Source organism: Camelus dromedarius, chromosome 16 (assembly GCF_036321535.1).
Source record: "Camelus dromedarius isolate mCamDro1 chromosome 16, mCamDro1.pat, whole genome shotgun sequence".
In the NCBI taxonomy this organism is placed as follows: domain Eukaryota; kingdom Metazoa; phylum Chordata; class Mammalia; order Artiodactyla; family Camelidae; genus Camelus; species Camelus dromedarius.
Genome location: NC_087451.1, coordinates 52,856,654 through 52,875,500, shown reverse-complemented (window position 1 = coordinate 52,875,500; position 18,847 = coordinate 52,856,654). Strand labels below are relative to the sequence as shown.

Genomic DNA, 18,847 nt, shown 5'->3' with positions numbered 1-18,847 from the left:
GAGGGAGGGTGGCGCGGCGGCGGAGCAGTACGGGCCGGCCGAACAGCCATGGGCGCCTGGGTGCCGGGCCCCCCGAGAACCAAGGCCCCCGGCCGGGGTTGGGGGCGCCCGGGCTACCAGCCCCGCTGACACCGCCTCGGACGATGTGAGCCGGCGCCTCCGACGCTGCTTCGCGGGCAGGGCGCGCGGTCCCACCGGCCCCGGCGGCCGCTTTTCTAATTTGGGTGGGGGCGACCATACCAGGCCGCTCGGGCTTGGTAAGAGGAGCTGGCTGTCTTTAGCAGCTTGATTGGGGGTGGCGACCCACACAGGGCGCTCGGAGATTCCCCCCCCCCCTTTTTTTTTAAAGCGAGGTTAACTGTTTTTGGCAGCTTGGTTTGAGGGGAGCCTAAAAAAGGCCTTTCGGAGTTCCTTTTTTTCTGGAGGAGGGGGCGGTGGTCTCGAATTGGCCAGCCGCCTTTTGGAAGGGGGGAGCGGGAAGCGTGGGGATGTGAACCCGGCTCCCCCCACTATGATGAAGACGGAGCCGCGGGGGCCCGGGGGTCCCCTCCGGAGCGCCTCCCCGCACCGCAGCGCCTACGAGGCGGGCATCCAGGCTCTGAAGCCTCCCGACGCGCCCGGGCCCGACGAGGCACCCAAGGCGGCCCACCACAAGAAATATGGCTCCAACGTCCACCGTATCAAAAGTATGTTCCTGCAGATGGGCACGACGGCTGGCGCGCCGGGCGAGGCGGGCGGCGGCGCGGGCCCCACCGAGGCCCTGCGGGCGCCGGAGCGCGGCGTGCGCCTGTCGCTGCCGCGGGCCAGCAGCCTGAACGAGAACGTGGACCACAGCGCCCTGCTCAAGCTGGGCACCAGCGTGTCGGAACGCGTGAGTCGCTTCGACTCCAAGCCCGCTCCCTCCGCGCAGCCCGCGCCGCCACCGCACCCGCCGTCCCGGCTGCAGGAGACGCGGAAGCTGTTCGAACGGAGTGTCCCCGCGGCCGCGGGCGGCGACAAGGAGGCCGCGGCGCGGCGGCTGCTGAGGCAGGAGCGCGCCGGGCTGCAGGACCGGAAGCTGGACGTCGTGGTGCGCTTCAACGGCAGCACCGAGGCGCTGGACAAGCTGGACACTGACGCCGTGTCGCCGACGGTCAGCCAGCTCAGTGCTGTCTTTGAGAAGGCCGATTCGAGGACCGGCCTCCACCGCGGGCCTGGGCTGCCCAGGGTCGCGGGCGCCGGGGCTCCCCAGGTCAACTCGAAGCTGGTCAGCAAGCGGTCCCGGGTGTTCCAGCCGCCCCCGCCGCCCCCCGCCCCGTCGGGGGATGCCCCAGCCGAGAAGGAACGCGGCCCCGGGGGGCAGCAGCCCCCGCAGCACCGAGTGGCCCCCGCCCGGCCTCCCCCCAAGCCCCGGGAGGTGCGCAAGATTAAGCCTGTGGAGGTGGAGGAGAGCGGGGAGTCAGAGGCCGAGGCGGCGCCCGCAGAGGTGATCCAGGCGGAGGTGACGGTCCACGCGGCCCTGGAGAATGGCAGCGTCCTGGCAACCACCGCCAGCCCCGCGCCCGAGGAGCCGAAGGCCCAGGCGGCCCCGGAGGAGGAGGAGGCTGCGACCGTGGCGGCACATGAGAGAGGGGTAGGCAGTGGCCGGGCCCCGGACGTGGCCCCCGAGGAGGCGGACGAGTCCAAGAAGGAGGATTTCTCGGAGGCTGACTTGGTGGACGTGAGCGCCTACAGTGGGCTGGGGGAGGACTCTGGGGGCAGTGCCCTGGAGGAGGACGACGAAGAAGACGAGGATGAGGGGGAGCCCCCCTACGAGCCCGAATCGGGCTGCGTGGAGATACCGGGGCTCTCGGAGGAAGAGGACCCGGCCCCTAGCCGGAAGATCCATTTCAGCACGGCGCCCATCCAAGTAAGTGAGCCCCCTCCCGCCCCCGCGCCGCCCCTGCCACGTGCACGCTGTCGCCCCCACCTCGACAACCAGCCAGCCGGGTTTGGCAGGCTGAGTCAGCCCTGCCACCCAGCCCCCTTCCCATAAGTTACCACCCCGAGGGGGGCATGGGGGACTTCCAGGTGTTTGTCAGAAGGGGAAAATTTTCAGGCTTGAGACAGGGTGACCTGCCCTGACCTGCCCTCAGGTTCCTCTGCCTGCTGCCCTGCCCAGCGCTTAGACGCACCCACCCTGCCCCACGCACACCCTGGGACACCTGCTTTGCCTTCCTTTCCCAGTCATTCTCCCTCCAGAGGCTGCTAGAGGCCACGGCTTGGTCGGTGGGAAGGTGTGTGTGTATGTCCTCAGGAAAGCCTCCCCACTTTGGTCCTTACTCCATTCTGGGTAGGAGAGGCCAGGGGAGCTTAGAAACACCCCCTGCTTTCCCCCTACACTGGAGTTGCATAGGGGTGGGGGAGGAACCTGGAACTTCCCAAAACGAAGGTGCAGGGGACCCACTGTGGCCCTTCCTCCTGACTGCCTGTAGCCCTCACCCCAACTTTGCAGAAGTGAAAGAGGGAAGCATGTCTGTGAGGGTGAGCTGGGCTGGAGCCATGTGACTGGAGGCCGGTTCCCTGGGGTCTGTGCTGGGCCAGCTCCCAAGGTGGGGGTGTAGGGTTCCACAGCGAGCAGGCACTTTCTGTGGTTTTGAGGAGGCTAGGCCTTCAGCAGGGTATGGAAGAGAAGGAGGTGGGGCTAGGAAACCCCCAGGTGCCTGGCAGCAGCCTTCCTGCTTTTGCTCTTGGCTTTGGCAGGCCGCAGGCGCTCTTGCCACATTCTCTGGATTCCCTGAAGGAGGGGTGGGAGCTGTCCCTTTTTGAGGGGTGCCTCAGCTGCCCCCCCCCACTATTGGTGATTGGTTTGTGGGTTGTACCATTGCTCTGAGATCCTCAGAACAGTGCTGATGATGGGGGGATATCCCCTGGGAGAATGAAGAACCCTAGCACCACCCCCTCCTTCTTAGTACCCTCCATTCTTGGCTGACACATTCAGCCTAATGGCTCTTTCTTACCGCCCCAGGCTCAGCTGTGCTTCATGTGCCCAAGTTGGCTTTCTGGGGGTGGCCCGGGGAAGGAAGCCTTTACCCTTCCCTAGCCAAACCCTCATCTGTTTGATCGCACTTGCCATAACTACTGGACACTGAAGCTACCCACGTTTCCTCTCACCTGCCCCAGTTCCTCTGTTCCTCTCCCATCTCCCACCCCAGGAGGCTTGAAAAGTGCTACTCCCCTCCAGGGCTAGCCCCTTCACCAGGGCTGTGACCTCACAAGCCCTTTCCCCTCCCCTCTCCCCTTCTGAAGACGCTGGGATCCTGGAGGGAGGGAATTGAGCATTATGGGGGGTTTCTTGGGACACTGAGGACAGAGATGGGGACGACTGTGACAATCAGGACCTCCCACCACCACCACAACCAGTTCCCTGAGCTGCCTGATCCCCTCAGAGGTGGAGTTTCGTCTTTCAGTCCTGGACCTCTGACTGTCTATATTTGACACCTTACCCTGATTTTTGGGTAAAAAATAGCACATGATTTGGAGCAGTGCTCCCTAACTCCCTGGTGACTGTTGCTCGCCTGAGTGTGGGAGCTTGTGGTGTGTAGCGCCACCTTTGTATGTCTGACTTTTGACCTTGTTGGGGACTCCCTCCTCTCACCCAGTTTTTCCCTCTCTCTGCCCCAACCCCTGCATTGATACTAAGTCCAGGGTCTGGTGCCTCTCAGATGACCCAGTTGTTGCCTTGATGGAGGATTCTGCTGAGGACAGAGAGCTCAATTCCAGACTGTCACCTGGAGAAGGGAGACTGGGTCCAGGGCCCTCTGATAGGCTGGATACATGGTGGTAGGCCATGAGGAGTGGTCTGGGGCCTCTAAGCCAGAGGCCTGGGTTTCCTGCAGGGGGCAGGATTTGATAGGCTGAGAAAAGAGGGGAGGGCAAAGCCCAGAACAAGCTGTGGGGGTGTTTTGGAGGTCACACAGTGTGTGTGTGTTTGTGTGTGTGTGTATGTGTAATTGCATGCGCTCATGCATGAGGGGAGGGATTTGGTTTACCCAAGCCACCACACAGACTGAGGGATGAAGGGACTTTCTCTGATAAATGGGAGGGTGAGGGTCAGGGGACTGAAATGCAAAAGTGGGCCAAAGCTGGTTTGCAGGGTCTAGGCACACGCCAGCCCTTGTCCTGGGGCACCTGTGCAATGGGGACAAAGTCACAGTGGCCCACCCACCAGAGCCCATCTGGTCGCAGTATCATCCTGCCCTGCCGCGAGCTAACCCCTGTGTCCTTGGGCAGTGGACCTGGCATCTTGCACTATGTGCAAAGTGACCCGTCCCTCCCAGGAGCTTGGGGGCCACCGGCCAGATGTCAAGAGGGCAGTCCCACCACTGCACTGTTGATGAGGAGCTTTAAGGGTTTGACCGCAGCTTTCTCTGATGCTGTGAAATTGAGGCCAGTGAGTTAAGTGACCACATAGGCCCTTCCCAGTTAGGAGCCACCTTGTAGGAGTGAGCGTCTGCGGTGGGGCTTGAGGGGTGACACCAAACCAAGACTGGGACACAAGAATGCTACTGCCCGCCTGGGTGCCTATGGGGTCTGCTCCTGGAGGAGAGGGGCCCTGGCAGGGGCCTCGGTGGAGACGGTGCCCCACTCCAGCTCCTCAGGCCGCAGGCCCAGCCATCTGATAGAGCTGCTGCCACCCTTCGTCGCCCCCACTTGGCTCCAAGTGGTGCCAACCTGTCGCTGCGGGCAATGAAGCAGGAACACATCATGGTACCCCAAATGGTGCTCATTAACTTCCCACTGGGGGCACCCTGCCTGGGCCCCGAATTGGGCGCTCCTGCAGAGCCTTGTCCTACCTTCCCTGTTCTTTGCAGGAGGGTCAGGCTGGGAGATTCCCCTTTCTGCTGAGAGACAGCAGAGGAGTGAAGGGGACAATGAGGCCAGGTTTGCTGTGGACAGTGTCCGAGGCTGCCACCTCCCCGATCTCCCTACTCTCTCCAGGGCACTGGGCCAGGACCTCTGCTGGACCTCATAGTGTGCTGGGGATAAAGGGAGACCCCAGAGAGTTGTGGCTCTGGAGGGAGACTGAGGCCTGGCCAGGCAGGCAAGGCCATAGGGGCAGCTCAGGTGGAGGGCCTGCCCTTCCTCCTTGAGGGCAGAGGTGGTCCTTCCTGCCTCCCTCCTCCCCCTCCCCGCCTCAACTTCAGGTTCAGGTCAGCTGGGGCCCGGTGCCCCTCTGCCTCTCTCCATCCTGCTCTCCCCTGCTCCCCTCCCCCACCCCTCCCCACGTCTCACACCCGCACCCCCCTCTCTCCCCATCTGGCATCCTCTAGCCTCTTCCCCACTCTTCCCTCCTCCTTTTCCCCTCTTCTGCTCAGCTTGTTCTTTCCTCTCTCTCCTGCCGTCTGTGTCCATGTGCACCCTCGCCTTTGTCTGGGACAGGGGTTGTGTGTCAGTCTCTCTGTGACCTGGGGACCTGGAAACCTGGGTTCCTGCGTCTGACAATTTCTCCAGCATTGACCTTCCTTTCCTATTCCAGCTGGCCATGCCCATGTGGTCAAGGCTGCAGAAGAGAATTGTGGTGTGGATGGGCAATGCTCCCTTTGTCTCTTGCCCCACAGCTCCAGAGCTAGAAGGGCCTTCACTCCGAGCTGGGGTCATCGTGGCTGGAGGGGAGGCCTCATCGCCACCTGTCCGGGGGTGGGAGAGGCCTGCGGCAGGAGGGGACCACGGTGGGTGGCAGGCACAGCCTGCCCTGGCGGCCTCTTCACGCCAGTTCAGCCCTTGCCTTCCTGTCGCCCCTCTGACAAATGGCCTCTTCCCCAGGTGTTCAGCACCTACTCCAACGAGGACTACGATCGTCGCAACGAGGACGTGGATCCCATGGCAGCCTCTGCTGAGTACGAGCTGGAGAAGCGGGTGGAGAGGTTGGAGCTGTTCCCTGTGGAGCTGGAGAAGGGTGAGCCAGGTCACCTGGGAGGGGACTCCTCCCTGATGCCAGCTTCTGCCCTGGACCCTCGGGCTTCCACTGGGACTTTGTGCTTCTACCTCTGACTGGGCCCGTGTCAGTGCCCCAGAGCCATGTGGACTCAGCCCAGCCCAAGCGCCCACCACCACCACCCCTGTCTGTCATGCTGCACCACATGCTTCTGCAGTTACCAGGTCCCCAGGAGCACACTGGGCTGAGTCCTGGGCTATGTGGGCCAAACAATGATGGGAGACCGACAGGGGAGACAGGCATGGATGGAACGGTCATGCTGAACTGCATCCTAATGCACAGTAATAGAGGCTGGGAAAGGAAGAGAGGGGTTGCACTGAACAGGAGACCTGACCAGACTCAGGGGGGTCCCCAAGGAAGTGATGCTTGAGTTGAGCTCTGCAGAGGAGATCAGGGCAGTATGTGGGAGAGAGGAGAGACCTGGCTGGGTTTGGATGGTGGGGGAAGAGGGGTGTGTAAGCAACTCATCATAGACCACTCTTTTCTAAGATGGACTGGAAGCATGCAAGGCATGGGAAAGGTGTTCCAGAGGTCAGCTGGGGCCCGGTGCCCCTCTGCCTCTCTCCATCCTGCTCCATACCAGGCTGTGATGTGGGGCGAAGGGTCATAAGTGGATGGAGAGGGACCACTGTGGGGTAGACAAGATGATGGCGGTACAGGAAGTGGGTGGACTTGAGAGATCCTTGGGAGGTGGGAACGGCAGGGTCTTGGGGTTATTTGGCTTTAGCAGAGGCTATGAGGGGGAGGGAAGAATCCAGGTGACTCCCAGGCGCCAGGGAGTGGCGGATGGGAAAAGCCTGTTCATAGGGGAAGATCATGATATTGGATGTCAGAAGCCCATGAAACAGGCAGGGGCAGCTATGGAGAGAGGAGTGGGCCTTGGGAGAGAGAAAAGCAGGAGGTCTTGAGTCATTGAGGCTCTGAGCAAGGATGACACTGCTTAGAGAGGGGAAGGCCCTGTCCCCTTGACTACCCCACACCTTCATCTGCATACAAATAGTACTCCCCTTAGCACCCCCTGCTGCAGGTGGGGCAGAGGGCAGGGAGTGACCCAAGAGTATCCTAGTTGGCTTGGGAAAGAGGGGGTGGACAGAACCATGAACCTTCCTCAGGTGTGGGACATCCTCTAAGCATGGAGGCTGCTTCTTGAGGTGGGGCTGTACGTACCCCAGAGTGAGGGTTGGGGGTGGGGGGTCTCTGTCTCCTGCAAGCCCCTGGCTGGAGCCCCCCACCCCTTACTGGCTTCTCATCACCCTCTGCTCCACAGACTCCGAGGGCCTGGGCATCAGCATTATTGGCATGGGGGCCGGGGCGGACATGGGCCTGGAGAAGCTGGGCATCTTCGTCAAGACCGTGACTGAGGGCGGAGCGGCCCATCGGGATGGCAGGTACTGCCCCCGCTTCCCTGATCAGCCACCGTCCTGCGGGCCGGGCCACTACCTGTGTGGGGCTCAGATGTTGGTGGAGCACTGCTGTGCCAGGTGCTGGTCAAGGCCCTGGGGGGACAGTGAACCAAACGGATGGAGCCCTCACCCCATTGGGGCTTGCATACTAGGGGGCTGTGTGGGTGTTGCGTGTCCTGGTTGTGAGTGTTTGTTGGGCCATGGTGGGGAGAGTGCGGGTGTGGAGGCTCTGTGCCTGGTGGAGTACATATGAGCTTTTTTGTTTGTTTAGCAAATAGGAGTCTCTGACTCTGTCATAAGGTTGGTGCCAGTCCCTGAGGAATCAGTGATGAGGGCCCTCCTCTTGGGAAATGTGTAGTGTAGTGAGGCAGATGGACATTTAAGTGGACACACAGAAAATGGTGAAATGGGGGAAAAGCCTACAACAGGAGGGCTTGACTTCTCTGGGTATCAGGGAAGTGATGTAGGAGCTGAGAGCTGAAGGACGAGCAGGAGTTAGCTAGGCCGAGGGAGTGGGTGTGCAAGGCGTCCCACGCAGGGGACTGAAAGCAGGCAGGTATGCTGGAGCCTAGAAAGCGAATGGGACCAGGTGAGTGGTGCTAGCAGAACCAGAGGTAGAGGGGGTGCCGGAGAGGAGGCTGCTCCGTGCCTGCGTACCTGTGTTTGGCATCTGAGGCTGGAGGGCATGAGTTCTGTGGGTCAGAGGGCTCAGGGAGGACCTCTTGGAGTCCTGCGCAGCCCAGTGACCTTTCTGGGGGTGTACTGCAGAGGGGATGTGGGAATGGCTTTAGGGCCCTCCTGGGTTGTTGTGAATTGAAGATTGATTTCAGGGGTATCTGTGGTACCTCTAAACCCAGACCCCTCCATGTGACAGAGAAGAGTGGGTATCCCTGTGAGAACTGGGCTTGTGCTGCGCAGGGTGGGGTTGCCTTGCTCAGGGGGCTTCTGCCTGCTGCAGCCCAGTTGGCGTGGAGCTGGGGGCAGAGAAAAGGTGACCATTCCTGCTCTTTCACTTGCCCCCTAATTTGAGCTTTCCAGAGGCTTTTCCATGGTCATCTCTTGGCCTTTTGGGGAGTGTGTGTGCATATGAGAGTGTCCGCTGTCCCAGAGCTCATGCCCCCGTGTGGGGCATGTGGGAGCGAGCTGTTTACAACAGGCCATTTCCTCCATTTCCGTGTGGGAGCCCTGAGAGAGGCCTGGCGCTCCCGGGGAGGTAGGAGTGGAGGAAGGAGGTGGCTAAGGGTCCCTCCCACTCCTTCATCTCCCTCAGCTGACCAGGCTAGACCACCGCCATCTCTCTCCTTGTGTGGAGAACAAGGGCTCTCTGAGCCACAGCTGGAGGTGTTGGGGGCTGTGTACCTGTATCAGGGGAGGTGACCCTTTGGGACTGTGTGTGTGTGGAGGAAATCTGCAGGTCTCTGCAGAAATGGACGTGTAAGAGGGCTATGTGTGGGCGGGCCCTTACCTGTGTGCATGGCCATGATGAGCTCTATGGATGTCACACTGGTCTGTCCGGTGTGATGGAGGAGGGGACTAGTGTGTGATTACCATGAGAAGTGCTTCCTGGTCCCGGATGCCTGTGTCTGGTGTGCTTGCCTGGGGCTCACTGCCCACAGGTGAGCCTGGCTGATACCTGATCCTCTGGCCTCATGTATTTTATGCAGGTAGACAAAGTGTCAGGTCCCTGTGGGGACTGAGTCTCGAGTTTCTGATGGGAAGGGGACCATGGCAAGCCCAGCTCCATAGTTCCCCTCGTGGCCCCTAACTAATGTCACTCCCCCTAGGATCCAGGTGAATGATCTCCTGGTGGAGGTGGATGGAACGAGTCTGGTGGGAGTGACCCAGAGCTTTGCAGCCTCCGTGCTCCGGAACACCAAGGGCCGCGTGCGGTGAGGCCCGGGAGGCCGGGGCGGTGGGGAGTGGGAGCACACAGGAGGCTCAGTTTTCATCTGGACACTTTGCCCACCTGCCCACACCGAGTTAAAGCTCTGGGTGGCCCAGCTTACAGAGAAGCTTCCACTGTCTCCCTGCCAGAAGGAATTGCTGTGCGCATATCCCTTGTCTCGTCTGCCTTCCCATCTCCAGCCGCTGACCTCTGCTAGCCACCAGCTCTTGGGCTCAAGACCCACTGTCCAGCACACCTCCAAACTGACTTCTTAGGGTTAATCTCCTTCCCCCTGCCTGTTGCGACTCATTCATTGAAGATCCCAGATGTGTGAGGAGAATGCCATCCAAATTGGGGTTCATCCTTCCCTCTTCTCTGGCGAGTGTCTTCCTAGGTGGACTCTCCTCCCTGGGCCTGTCAATTGAGGGGGTTGGGTTAGAATGCTCCCTGTGTTCCTCTCTGCCATAACATTCAGGGACCACTTCCTGCCCCCTCCAACAGGGGCACTGCCCCCAGGAAAGGGTGGTAGAGAGAAACAGGATGTGGGTGGCCACGGAGAGGAGGGGCTGGTGCCTGGAAGTTCCACTATTTCCTCTCCATCCTAATCTCCAGTCGCCATCATCCCGCCCCTTCCTGAAGCTCAGGGCCTTGGAGCTCATACAAGACACCTCTCCACAGCCCTGGGGTCAGCTTTGGCAGTCCCCTGCCTTGTTTTCCCCTGTGTGGTGGGGGAAGAGTGCCTACACTGGCACCTCCTGAAGTCATGTCCCCTGCAGCCCAGCCCAAAGTGACTGACATCTCCCCTCCCCCAGAACTGGCTAGGAGGGCTAGTGGGCCTCTGCCTCTCCCGGGGAGGAAACCCAGTAAAGGCCCTCAGCTCCCCCATTCATTATTAACACTCTGCAGCCTTTGGACTCAGCCCTCTCATTTCACCTCCCCTGGGAGTACCTGGGTGTGGAGAGGGGAATACCAGCAGGGAGGATGGTGGCATTATCCAGCTAAGGACAGAGACAAAGGGGACATTGCTGGTACCCCTGCAGGTTTATGATTGGCCGGGAGCGGCCAGGTGAGCAGAGTGAGGTGGCCCAGCTAATTCAGCAGACCCTGGAACAGGAGCGATGGCAGCGGGAGATGATGGAGCAGAGATACGCCCAGTACGGGGAGGATGACGAGGAGGTAGGGACTCTGCCTGCCTGGCAGCATCATCGCCCCCTGGTGGCTGATACAGTATTACAGCCATCTGCCTCTGCCGCTTTCCCAGGCCACTGCTATCCTGAGGGAGCCCCCTGCCTGAGGGAGGCGATGCAGACCGTTCCCTCAAAGAACCTTTAGTCTGATGGAGGAGTCACATCCTCTGTCTTCAGAAATCCCTCCTGGTCCTACAAGGAAGAAACAGTTCCCTCAAAGAGCCCCCGCTCTGAGGGAAAGGCATACCCCTAACCTTGGTCTGAGGAAGGAGAAAGCCCCAGACCTCAGGGGACCTGCTGGTGGTGAGGGAAAGCAGAGGCTGTTTCTTCAGAGGTCTCAGTTTCGGAGGGGAACTACCCCTGCCTTCAGGGGACTCTCCGGGCTGCTGGGGGTAGACACAGACCATGCCCCTGGTGTGGCCCCAGTCTGATGGAGGAGGCATAAACCACATCCCAGGGTTGCCGCCAGTCTGACACGGCCAGACTGCGGCTGTTCTAAGCCTTTTGGTCATCAGGGCTGGGGGAGGCTGGGGTGGGCAGGGTGCACAGCCTCCTGTCTTCCTTCGCAGACGGGAGAGTATGCCACCGACGAGGATGAGGAGCTGAGCCCCACGTTCCCGGGCGGCGAGATGGCCATCGAGGTGTTCGAGCTGGCAGAGAATGAGGATGCCTTGTCTCCTGTGGACATGGAGCCCGAGAAGCTGGTGCACAAGTTCAAGGAGGTGGGAGGCGGGGTCCCTGGGGTGGTGGAGGGCAAGGGCAGGCCAGTACCCAGCCCTGCAGCACTGCCTGCCCCAGCCAGAGCTGAGTGTCTGCGCCTCTGCCCCCACAGCTCCAGATCAAGCATGCTGTGACTGAGGCAGAGATCCAGCAGCTGAAAAGAAAGGTAAGGGGAGGGGGTGAGGTTTGAGGGCTGGGGGGACGACCCCACACACACACACCTGCACACGCTGACCTACCACTCACAGACATAGAACAAGCTGCTCTGAGGTGAGGGAGGGTAGTGTTAAGAGCTCAAGGTCTGGACCTGTCTCTCCACCATTCACTTGCTATTCTGTGCCTCAGTCTTTTCACCTATAAAATGGGGTAATGATAGTGCCAACACCATAGGATTGTTGTGAGGATGAAATGGAATAATCCATGTAAGGTCCTTAGTGCAGTGTCTAAAAGGTGAGCTATTAGCTACTAGTACTCTGGGTGTCTTCACGTTCACGTGTGCTCTACACACAAGTCCAGCGATAAATGCAGACCCCCCCAGATAGACACGCACTGGCACACACCAGCCTGGGCCCGAGGCTCACAGTACCCGCAGACCCATTCACCCAGATACCTAGAGACACCCACTCTGTTTAGACATAACACGGGGACCCTGGCCCTGTTGCTCCACATGACAAGACCTCTGTGTCCGTCTGCTGTGAGACGCACAGGCATGACCATCGCTCCGGAAGAGTGTCACAGGACATGCGCGTTCTCACAGACGCTGATGCTACCAGATGGTGCACACACGTGACATCCACAATCACACATGTGTGCCATGGACAGACACCCACATAGGCACACTGGGTGCCAACACGCTTGCAGGCATAGATACACAGACTTCATATCAAAAGTCTGTCCTGGACCCCTACTGGGCCTGGACATTAGGAGTCCCATTTCCCGTGGGGCTTCCAGTGTGGCGGGGAAAGGTGGGGTACACAGGGCCACGCAGACATAGTGCACCCAGGTAGACGTGTGCACTCCCACATGTGGGCTTAGACCAGCACATGTGGAGAGAGGAAAGTGTAGAGCTGAGCCCCAGGGGAGGGCAGGGTTGAGATGTTTGAGGCAGAAGAAGGGCATTCCTGGCAGGGAGACAAGCGTGAGCTTGGAGACTGGCTTTGGAAGGAGGCCCACAGGCCGTGGCAGCCGTTCCTGGGGGAGAAAGGGGAGGCAGAGCTGGACTGCCTCTTACAGCATCCTGACTCCCCACTAAGACTCCAGCCTTGGTCCTGTGGCCATATGGGGGCCCTAGGGGGAAGGGCACTGCCGACAAAGTGGGAGGCATGAGGGTGGGCAGGACTTGGAGGCCCGTGAACCAGTTAAGAGGCCCCGGGTGGGGTCCTGGCAAGGGTGGGCAGGGCTGCCGAGGGCACCAGGAGAGGGTACAGATAGGAAGAGCGGATTGGGTTGCGTTTCCCAGGTCGAGGTGACTGGTCATGTTCCCGGGTAGATGCAGAGCACAAAGGGGAGAAGCAAGTCAAAGGTGTTTCAATTTATAAACATCTATTGGGTGCCCTGTAGGTACCCAGAACCATCTAGTCCCTGTGATGGGCAGAAACAGATTTGATCCTTGCCCTGTGCAGCTTAGAGTCTGCACACCGATATCTGACTCAGGCTCTGGAGGAGGGGACAGGGCCACTGAGCTCCTAGAGCTGATGGCCCCTGATGCAGCCAGGGTGCGTGTGGGCTGTGCCATTGGAGGGGATCACGGGAGACTTCTGAGGAAGTGACACACTGAGCGGAGAGCTGAAGGGTGAACTAGTGGGAGATGACGAGGCAGTGGGTGGGTTGATGGGGGCATTCCCGGCACAGGGAACGGTGAGGGCAAAGTCCCTGCAGCAAGAGGGAATGTGGCAGGTCCGAGGATCTGCATGAAGACCTGTGTGGCTGGGACACAGAGGGCAAGGGGTGTTTGCAGCCAACAAGGTTGGAGGGGCAGGCAGAGGCTTGAGGCGGCAGGCAGAGGCTTGAGGCTGAGCACTGGGGTGGCAGTGAGATGATGGCACCTGTGGACAGAGGTGGGCTAGTCAGGAAAGGAGGAATAGGTCTGTACTGGTGGGGCAGGGTTTGAGGCAGGGTGCCTCTGAGGAGCTGGGAGTGGAGGTGGTCTGGAGACTCTGGGCTCCGCACGAGGCCGTGAGGGAGGTGAGTATAGAGAGAAGGGAGGCCCCAGGATTGCACTGGGGTGGTCTGGGAGCCGGGACAGGAACCAGAATTGTTTAGGAAGCCATAGAGTAGGGACTGGTCAGTGGGACCGGGGCTGCAGAGAGGGCCCAGAGGGCAATGGTGACCCTCACCTGCCCTGTTCTTTCACATCTACCATCTCACTGTAGCCTTTGTGAACTTGGCAAGGCATCAGCCCCACGTTACAGATGGGAGGACTAAGGCTTAAGACTGAAGTGGTGTTACCCCTAGACTGAGCTAGTCAGTGACTAACCTGGGCCTCGTACCTTCTAGGAGTGAGGCACTGTGTCAAGGCCCCTGGCTGGAAACTCTGAAGCTGAGGCCCCACCTCCTCCCTCTCTGGGTTTTGGTTCTCAGGCTCAGCCAAGGAGAGTTAGTAGTTGGGGGGGCGGTGGGCTCCTTCCTGCAAAAATCATCCAGAGCCTCTGCCCGCCACCCACCCAGGGCTGTTCCTTCCTTTCTCAGCTGCAGAGCCTGGAGCAGGAGAAAGGGCGCTGGCGGGTGGAGAAGGCCCAGCTGGAGCAGAGTGTGGAGGAGAACAAGGAGCGCATGGAGAAGCTGGAGGGCTACTGGGGTGAGGCTCAGAGCCTGTGCCAGGCTGTGGACGAGCACCTGCGGGAGACCCAGGCCCAGTACCAAGCCCTGGAGCGCAAGTACAGCAAGGCCAAGCGCCTCATCAAGGACTACCAGCAGAAGTATGTGACCAGGGGCCGGAGCTCCGGAGGCCGGGGCTCCCGGGCCCGGGGAGGAGCAAGAGGCCTGGGGTGGCATTTCCTCCCCATCCCAGCCAAGTAGGGAGGCAAGAAGCACAGAAGTGGGAGGGCCCCGTGGTGGGGGTGCCTGGGCTTGTAATGACGGTGCCAGAGCCAACAAGCCAGAGGCTTTGGGAAGCCTGGGACCTCCTGACCTGAGAACAAGGAGAGGAGCAGAGCTCAGGTGGGGCTGAGGAGAAGACAGAGGACTCTGGGCTCTCTGGATGGAATCCAAACCACAGACCCTTACCTGCCGTCTGTCCCCCACTGATCCCCAGGGAGATTGAGTTCCTGAAAAAGGAGACAGCCCAGCGCCGGGTTCTGGAGGAGTCAGAGCTGGCGAGGAAGGAGGAGATGGATAAGCTCCTGGACAAGGTAGGCCCAGAGGTGCACTGCGGGCAGGAGGGAGCAGCACGTGAGCCCCACCTCTAGCACCGCAGGATCTGTGGATCCTTGAGGGAGAGGGGGGAGTCATGCTGCTGGCTGAGAACTTAGGGTCATATCTCTGTCTTGAGGGCAGAAGGGGCAGGGCCCATGCCCAGTGTCCAGGCCTGACCCTCTCTCTTCTTTGTTTTCTAGATCTCGGAACTGGAAGGAAACCTGCAAACACTGAGGAATTCCAATTCTACTTAACAGGAATCATTCCTTGACCGGACAATATTAATCCCCTCCTATTGTCCTCCCTCCCCTGTCCTCAATACTTCACCCCGCCCCCTACCAGCCTGGGGACAGGTGCCCCGACTCCCCCCACCCCTCCACCCCACCTTCCCCAGCTTCAGGGACCAGAGGGCTTGTGTCACAGGCCCCCTTAAGGTGGCCCAGGCAGACAGGTGGCTGGAAGGATGGCCTCCTTCTTGCCCATGGGGCTGAGGCAGAGAGGCCATGGGATGCCAAGGGCTGGCCTGGGTGGTGGATGGACACAAGGACTTGCAGACCAAACTGCCAGACTTTACAACCTCCAGCCTTTGTCTCTGGACTGCAGCAGGGCTGGGGGCTCTCCCAGCATCTCACCACCTGGAGGCTGCTCCCTACTCATGGGGCTCCTGAGGGGCCCCTGGGCCTCTTGACTTGAGATTCTACCTTCTTAGTCCTTACCCCCTCCCCCATCATTGTGCTGTTCTGTTGCATTCTGACCTCCTGTTGGGAGGGGTTGCCTCCACACCTTCTCCCATCTCTGTCTGTCCAAACAGGAGGGATAGAATCCACCCAGAGCCTGGAGGCTGGGCCTGGCCCTGCACTGATTTCTCATGTATCCTTTGTGAAAGGGGGAGAGTCCAGGACACCTGGTCTCCAGCTCCCCCTTTTACTGGGGCAGCAGCCCTAAATTTCTCCTTGTGCCTCCCCTCCCCCAGGTGCCAAATAGCCATAACCTCCTCCTGGAACTGTTCTGTGGCCTCTTTGGGGTCCAGGTTCCCTGGCCAAGCCTGGGAATGCAAGAGAGGAGAGGAGATCAGCTTAGGGGGCCTGGTTTTAGGCAAGGGGAGCGCTTCTCACTGGAGAGTCAGGCCCTGTCCTGCCCTGTCCAGGGCCACACCTGGAAGCCTTGTACTAACATCAGAGATTCAGCCTCACTCCACCCACACCGCATTGTCCAGTGTTTTGACCGGAGGGCAAAATTTTACTACTCACCTTTTGGAGACCAGGGCTGCTCTGCTGGCAGCCTGCTTTCTAAGTGAAATCGACTCCGTTTCCCCACTTTAACCCCAAATTGGGGCTTGGACCAAGGGAAGTGAGACCCCCCCCCAGGTCCCCTCCCCTTTCAGAATCCATCTCTCATCTTGCCTCTTTCTTATGGCCCCCTGCCTCAGCCTGGGTTTTTGTTCTTTTTTTAAAAAACAGACAACCCCTGTCCCATCCGTTTTGGCTTCTCCTCGTCCCCTGTAAATAGACCTTGCCATCGATCAGTATTTCTCAGCAACCCCTTCTTGCCCCCAGACGTGCGCCTAACCCCTGAAAGAGCTGGCTGTCATAGTTCCGAGGCCGGGAACTTCACCTCCTCGGCCTCGGCAGATGGAGGGGGCGGGCCGGTGGGCGGGGCCGCGGGGAGCTTCCGGTTTCCCTAGCCGGGGGCACCGCCCCGCCTTCCGCAGGACTGCGTCTCTGTATATAATATATATATGTATGTATTGTTCCCGGTTTTGTACGGACCATGCCCTCTGTCAGGTCGTCCCCATAAAAGCAGTCCCTAGAGCCTCGCTGCCTGGTTTCTTGACTCGTGTTGGGGGCGGGCAGAGATGCCAGTCTGAGCTCAGGGGTCTCCTGCCAGTGCTACATCTGACGCTGAGGATCTTTATAGAGAGCCCCTGTTCCCGAAAACTCCCTCTCTGCCACCATTTACCGCCGCCGCCCCCCCCGCCCCCCCCGCATCAGCACCCATGTTTTGTTTTGTTTTTTTATTGATTCCTTCTGGGCAAGCCCAGGGTTTCTGGAGTGTTCCTTAGACTCATCACTTTTCTTACAAGACCTTTAATGGAATTTAGAGGATGGGTTAGATATGGTAAGTTGGGCCCCAGGACCCTCCCCTGAGAAGTCCTTTAACCTGATGGAGGTACCTAGGCCTTTCTCTCACAAGGTACCCTGTATAAGGTACTCATAAGGATCAAAGATTTCCTGGAGGTGGCAGCTGGTGGTAGGAGGTGATAGAGCAGTTTTATCCCCAGGGTCTTAGAGAATCCTCTAGGGGTCGCCCGAAAGGCCTTAAGTAGTCATAATCTCCCACTTTGTGCCAGCAGGTCTGGTTGCTAACTCACCAGTTCTAATACCAGTGGGTCTGGGAGTACAGATGCCAGGGTTCCAGGGAAACATTTGAAAGAAGTCCCAGAGAGAGATGAAAGTGGGGGCAGCAGGACCATCCCCCAACACCAGCCTTCCCTTGCTCCAGGTACTGTGTGCTGTGTGAGAGCTGAAGTGCACACAAGGCACTCGTGTTCAGTGGCCTGGCCCCCAAGTGGGTTCCCCCAGTCCCCCTTGTCCTAAAGAATGGAAGTCCCAATATTAGGGCCCTTCAGGGTCACCTTGGTGGGTCTCTGACAAACCCGAGATGAGTGGCCTTCACCAGAACTCCAGTGACAGTCAGCTCCTGTGGTGGCCACTCCCTTCCGGATGGCTCTGTTACACAAGTCTCATTCATGTCAAGCCAAATTCTGGCTTCTCATAGGTTCCTCTCAAAACCCCTCGTTCTATACCTCAGGGTTGTATAGGACCAGTCCAGTCCTGCCACCCACCTGAGACTCACCCGGGAATCTGGAAATGGTGGCCATGTCTCTCAAGGCATTTTCTTTTACAAGTGGATGGTCCTTCCTTGGAACAATTCTGGGAAGACAGCCAAGCGGCCAAATCCCAGGATCAGAAACCACCAAACCACAAGGTCACAGGTCATGTCTACAGAGTTAGAGGTGACTTAGACCCTGCACAGGCAACCTAGCCAAGAAGTTCCCAAGAAGTGAAGTGGCTGAACCTTCCTGGATGGGGAGGCAGACATGGGAGTCTGCTAATATCACTGGGGCTAAGTATCCAGGATGGGGTCCTAACCTCATCTGTCCTATGTATTGGGCCATTCTATGTTCCAAAAGACAGAACCCTTTTGGAAAGTAGCCCCCCCATGTCTAAGCCTGAGTGGTGTGGGGCTGGAGATGTGTGTAGCTTTGTTGTGAGTTTTTCAGGCCTGAGATGTGACTCACTTGTGAAGTATGTCTGTGTTTGGGGCTGTGACAAGTGGCCATGGGCAAGCCTGTGTGAGGCGTTACCCCAGCCCTGCCCTGCCACCTCCCCAGTTCTTAGGAGCCTGAGCGGGTTTGCCAGAGCCCCAACACTTGCCACAGGGGAGGGAAATCAGATGAAGGAGGTTTCTCAACTCCCAGAAGCTTGGGCATCATTAGGAACACAGGGGGTCCTCCTGGATTCTGTGGCCTACAGACACCCTCCCAAAGAAACCGCCCCAGCACTGGTGCTACATACACATCATCTCCCCACTCCCTACAGGGTCCAAACAATCAACACCCCCATTCCAACCTACCACCCAGATCTCAGCAAATGCCTGCAAACTGTCTGCTTTAAAGACCCCAGACACAGCCCCAATAAGACCTCCAGAGTCACCACTCTCCTCCCCAGATCTCCATAATCTAGCCAGCAACCCATGGCTGCCAGCAGATTCTGAAGGCAGCCAGAGATGCCAAAACTCACACACATCTCCTTAGATACCTGAGCACCTAAAGGTTATGAGCTCTGCCCTCATCCATGGTCCCAAGACCATCCTGGCTCAACATGCCACCTCCCACAGCTCTTCCTGGGCCTCAGAGACTCTGGCAGGCCATCAAGAAACTCTGTCCTTACAGATTGCATGCCTCTCCCTTGAGCTCTGGACACCCCCTTGCCCCACCTCACCACTCACTCTTGAACAAACAAAGGGGGTAATAGAAACACCTACCTCATGGGTTTATCATGAGGGCAACATTAATAATCTGAGAAAGTGCTTAGTGCAGTGCCTAACCAGTGCACCTCCTGAACCAGCGCAGTATAGTAGCTAGTGTTGATTATTACATTATCTCCCCAGGCTGGCCTGCCACCACCTCCAGTTCACCGAGTCCAAGTCTGACCTCATCCCCCCACCGCCTCTCCATCTCCAGGGCATCAGGCCAAGACCTGCAGCCATCTAGTCCCCTCCTCCGGCAGTGGCCAGCCAGTCCCCAGATCCTGTCAATTTCTCCAGTTCTACATCCCGA

General features: G+C 59.0%; 1 protein-coding gene across 2 annotated transcripts; it reads left to right on the top strand.

The window, feature by feature from the left end:
* On the top strand, window positions 1-16,316 carry PPP1R9B (protein phosphatase 1 regulatory subunit 9B). 2 transcript variants are annotated; one of them, XM_064495951.1, is made up of 10 exons: window positions 1-1,888; window positions 5,785-5,917; window positions 7,224-7,344; window positions 9,144-9,248; window positions 10,285-10,420; window positions 11,001-11,153; window positions 11,264-11,317; window positions 13,819-14,069; window positions 14,405-14,501; window positions 14,706-16,316. In XM_064495951.1, the coding sequence occupies exons 1-10, from the start codon at window positions 512-514 to the stop codon at window positions 14,757-14,759; spliced, it is 2,481 nt and encodes an 826-aa protein (XP_064352021.1). In that variant the 5' UTR covers window positions 1-511; the 3' UTR covers window positions 14,760-16,316. The 2 variants fall into 2 exon arrangements, with proteins under 2 accessions (XP_064352021.1, XP_031325515.2); XM_031469655.2 differs by having other exon boundaries at window positions 2-1,888; window positions 13,840-14,069.
* Window positions 16,317-18,847: the final 2,531 nt, after the last annotated feature.

Excerpts from the sequence above, each read along its gene's own strand:
- PPP1R9B (XM_064495951.1), top strand. The coding sequence starts at position 512 with ATGATGAAGACGGAGCCGCGGGGGCCCGGGGGTCCCCTCCGGAGCGCC. Across the intron at positions 1,889-5,784 it reads TCAGCACGGCGCCCATCCAA|GTGTTCAGCACCTACTCCAA; the intron begins GTAAGTGAGCCC and ends CCTCTTCCCCAG. Across the intron at positions 14,070-14,404 it reads ATCAAGGACTACCAGCAGAA|GGAGATTGAGTTCCTGAAAA; the intron begins GTATGTGACCAG and ends ACTGATCCCCAG.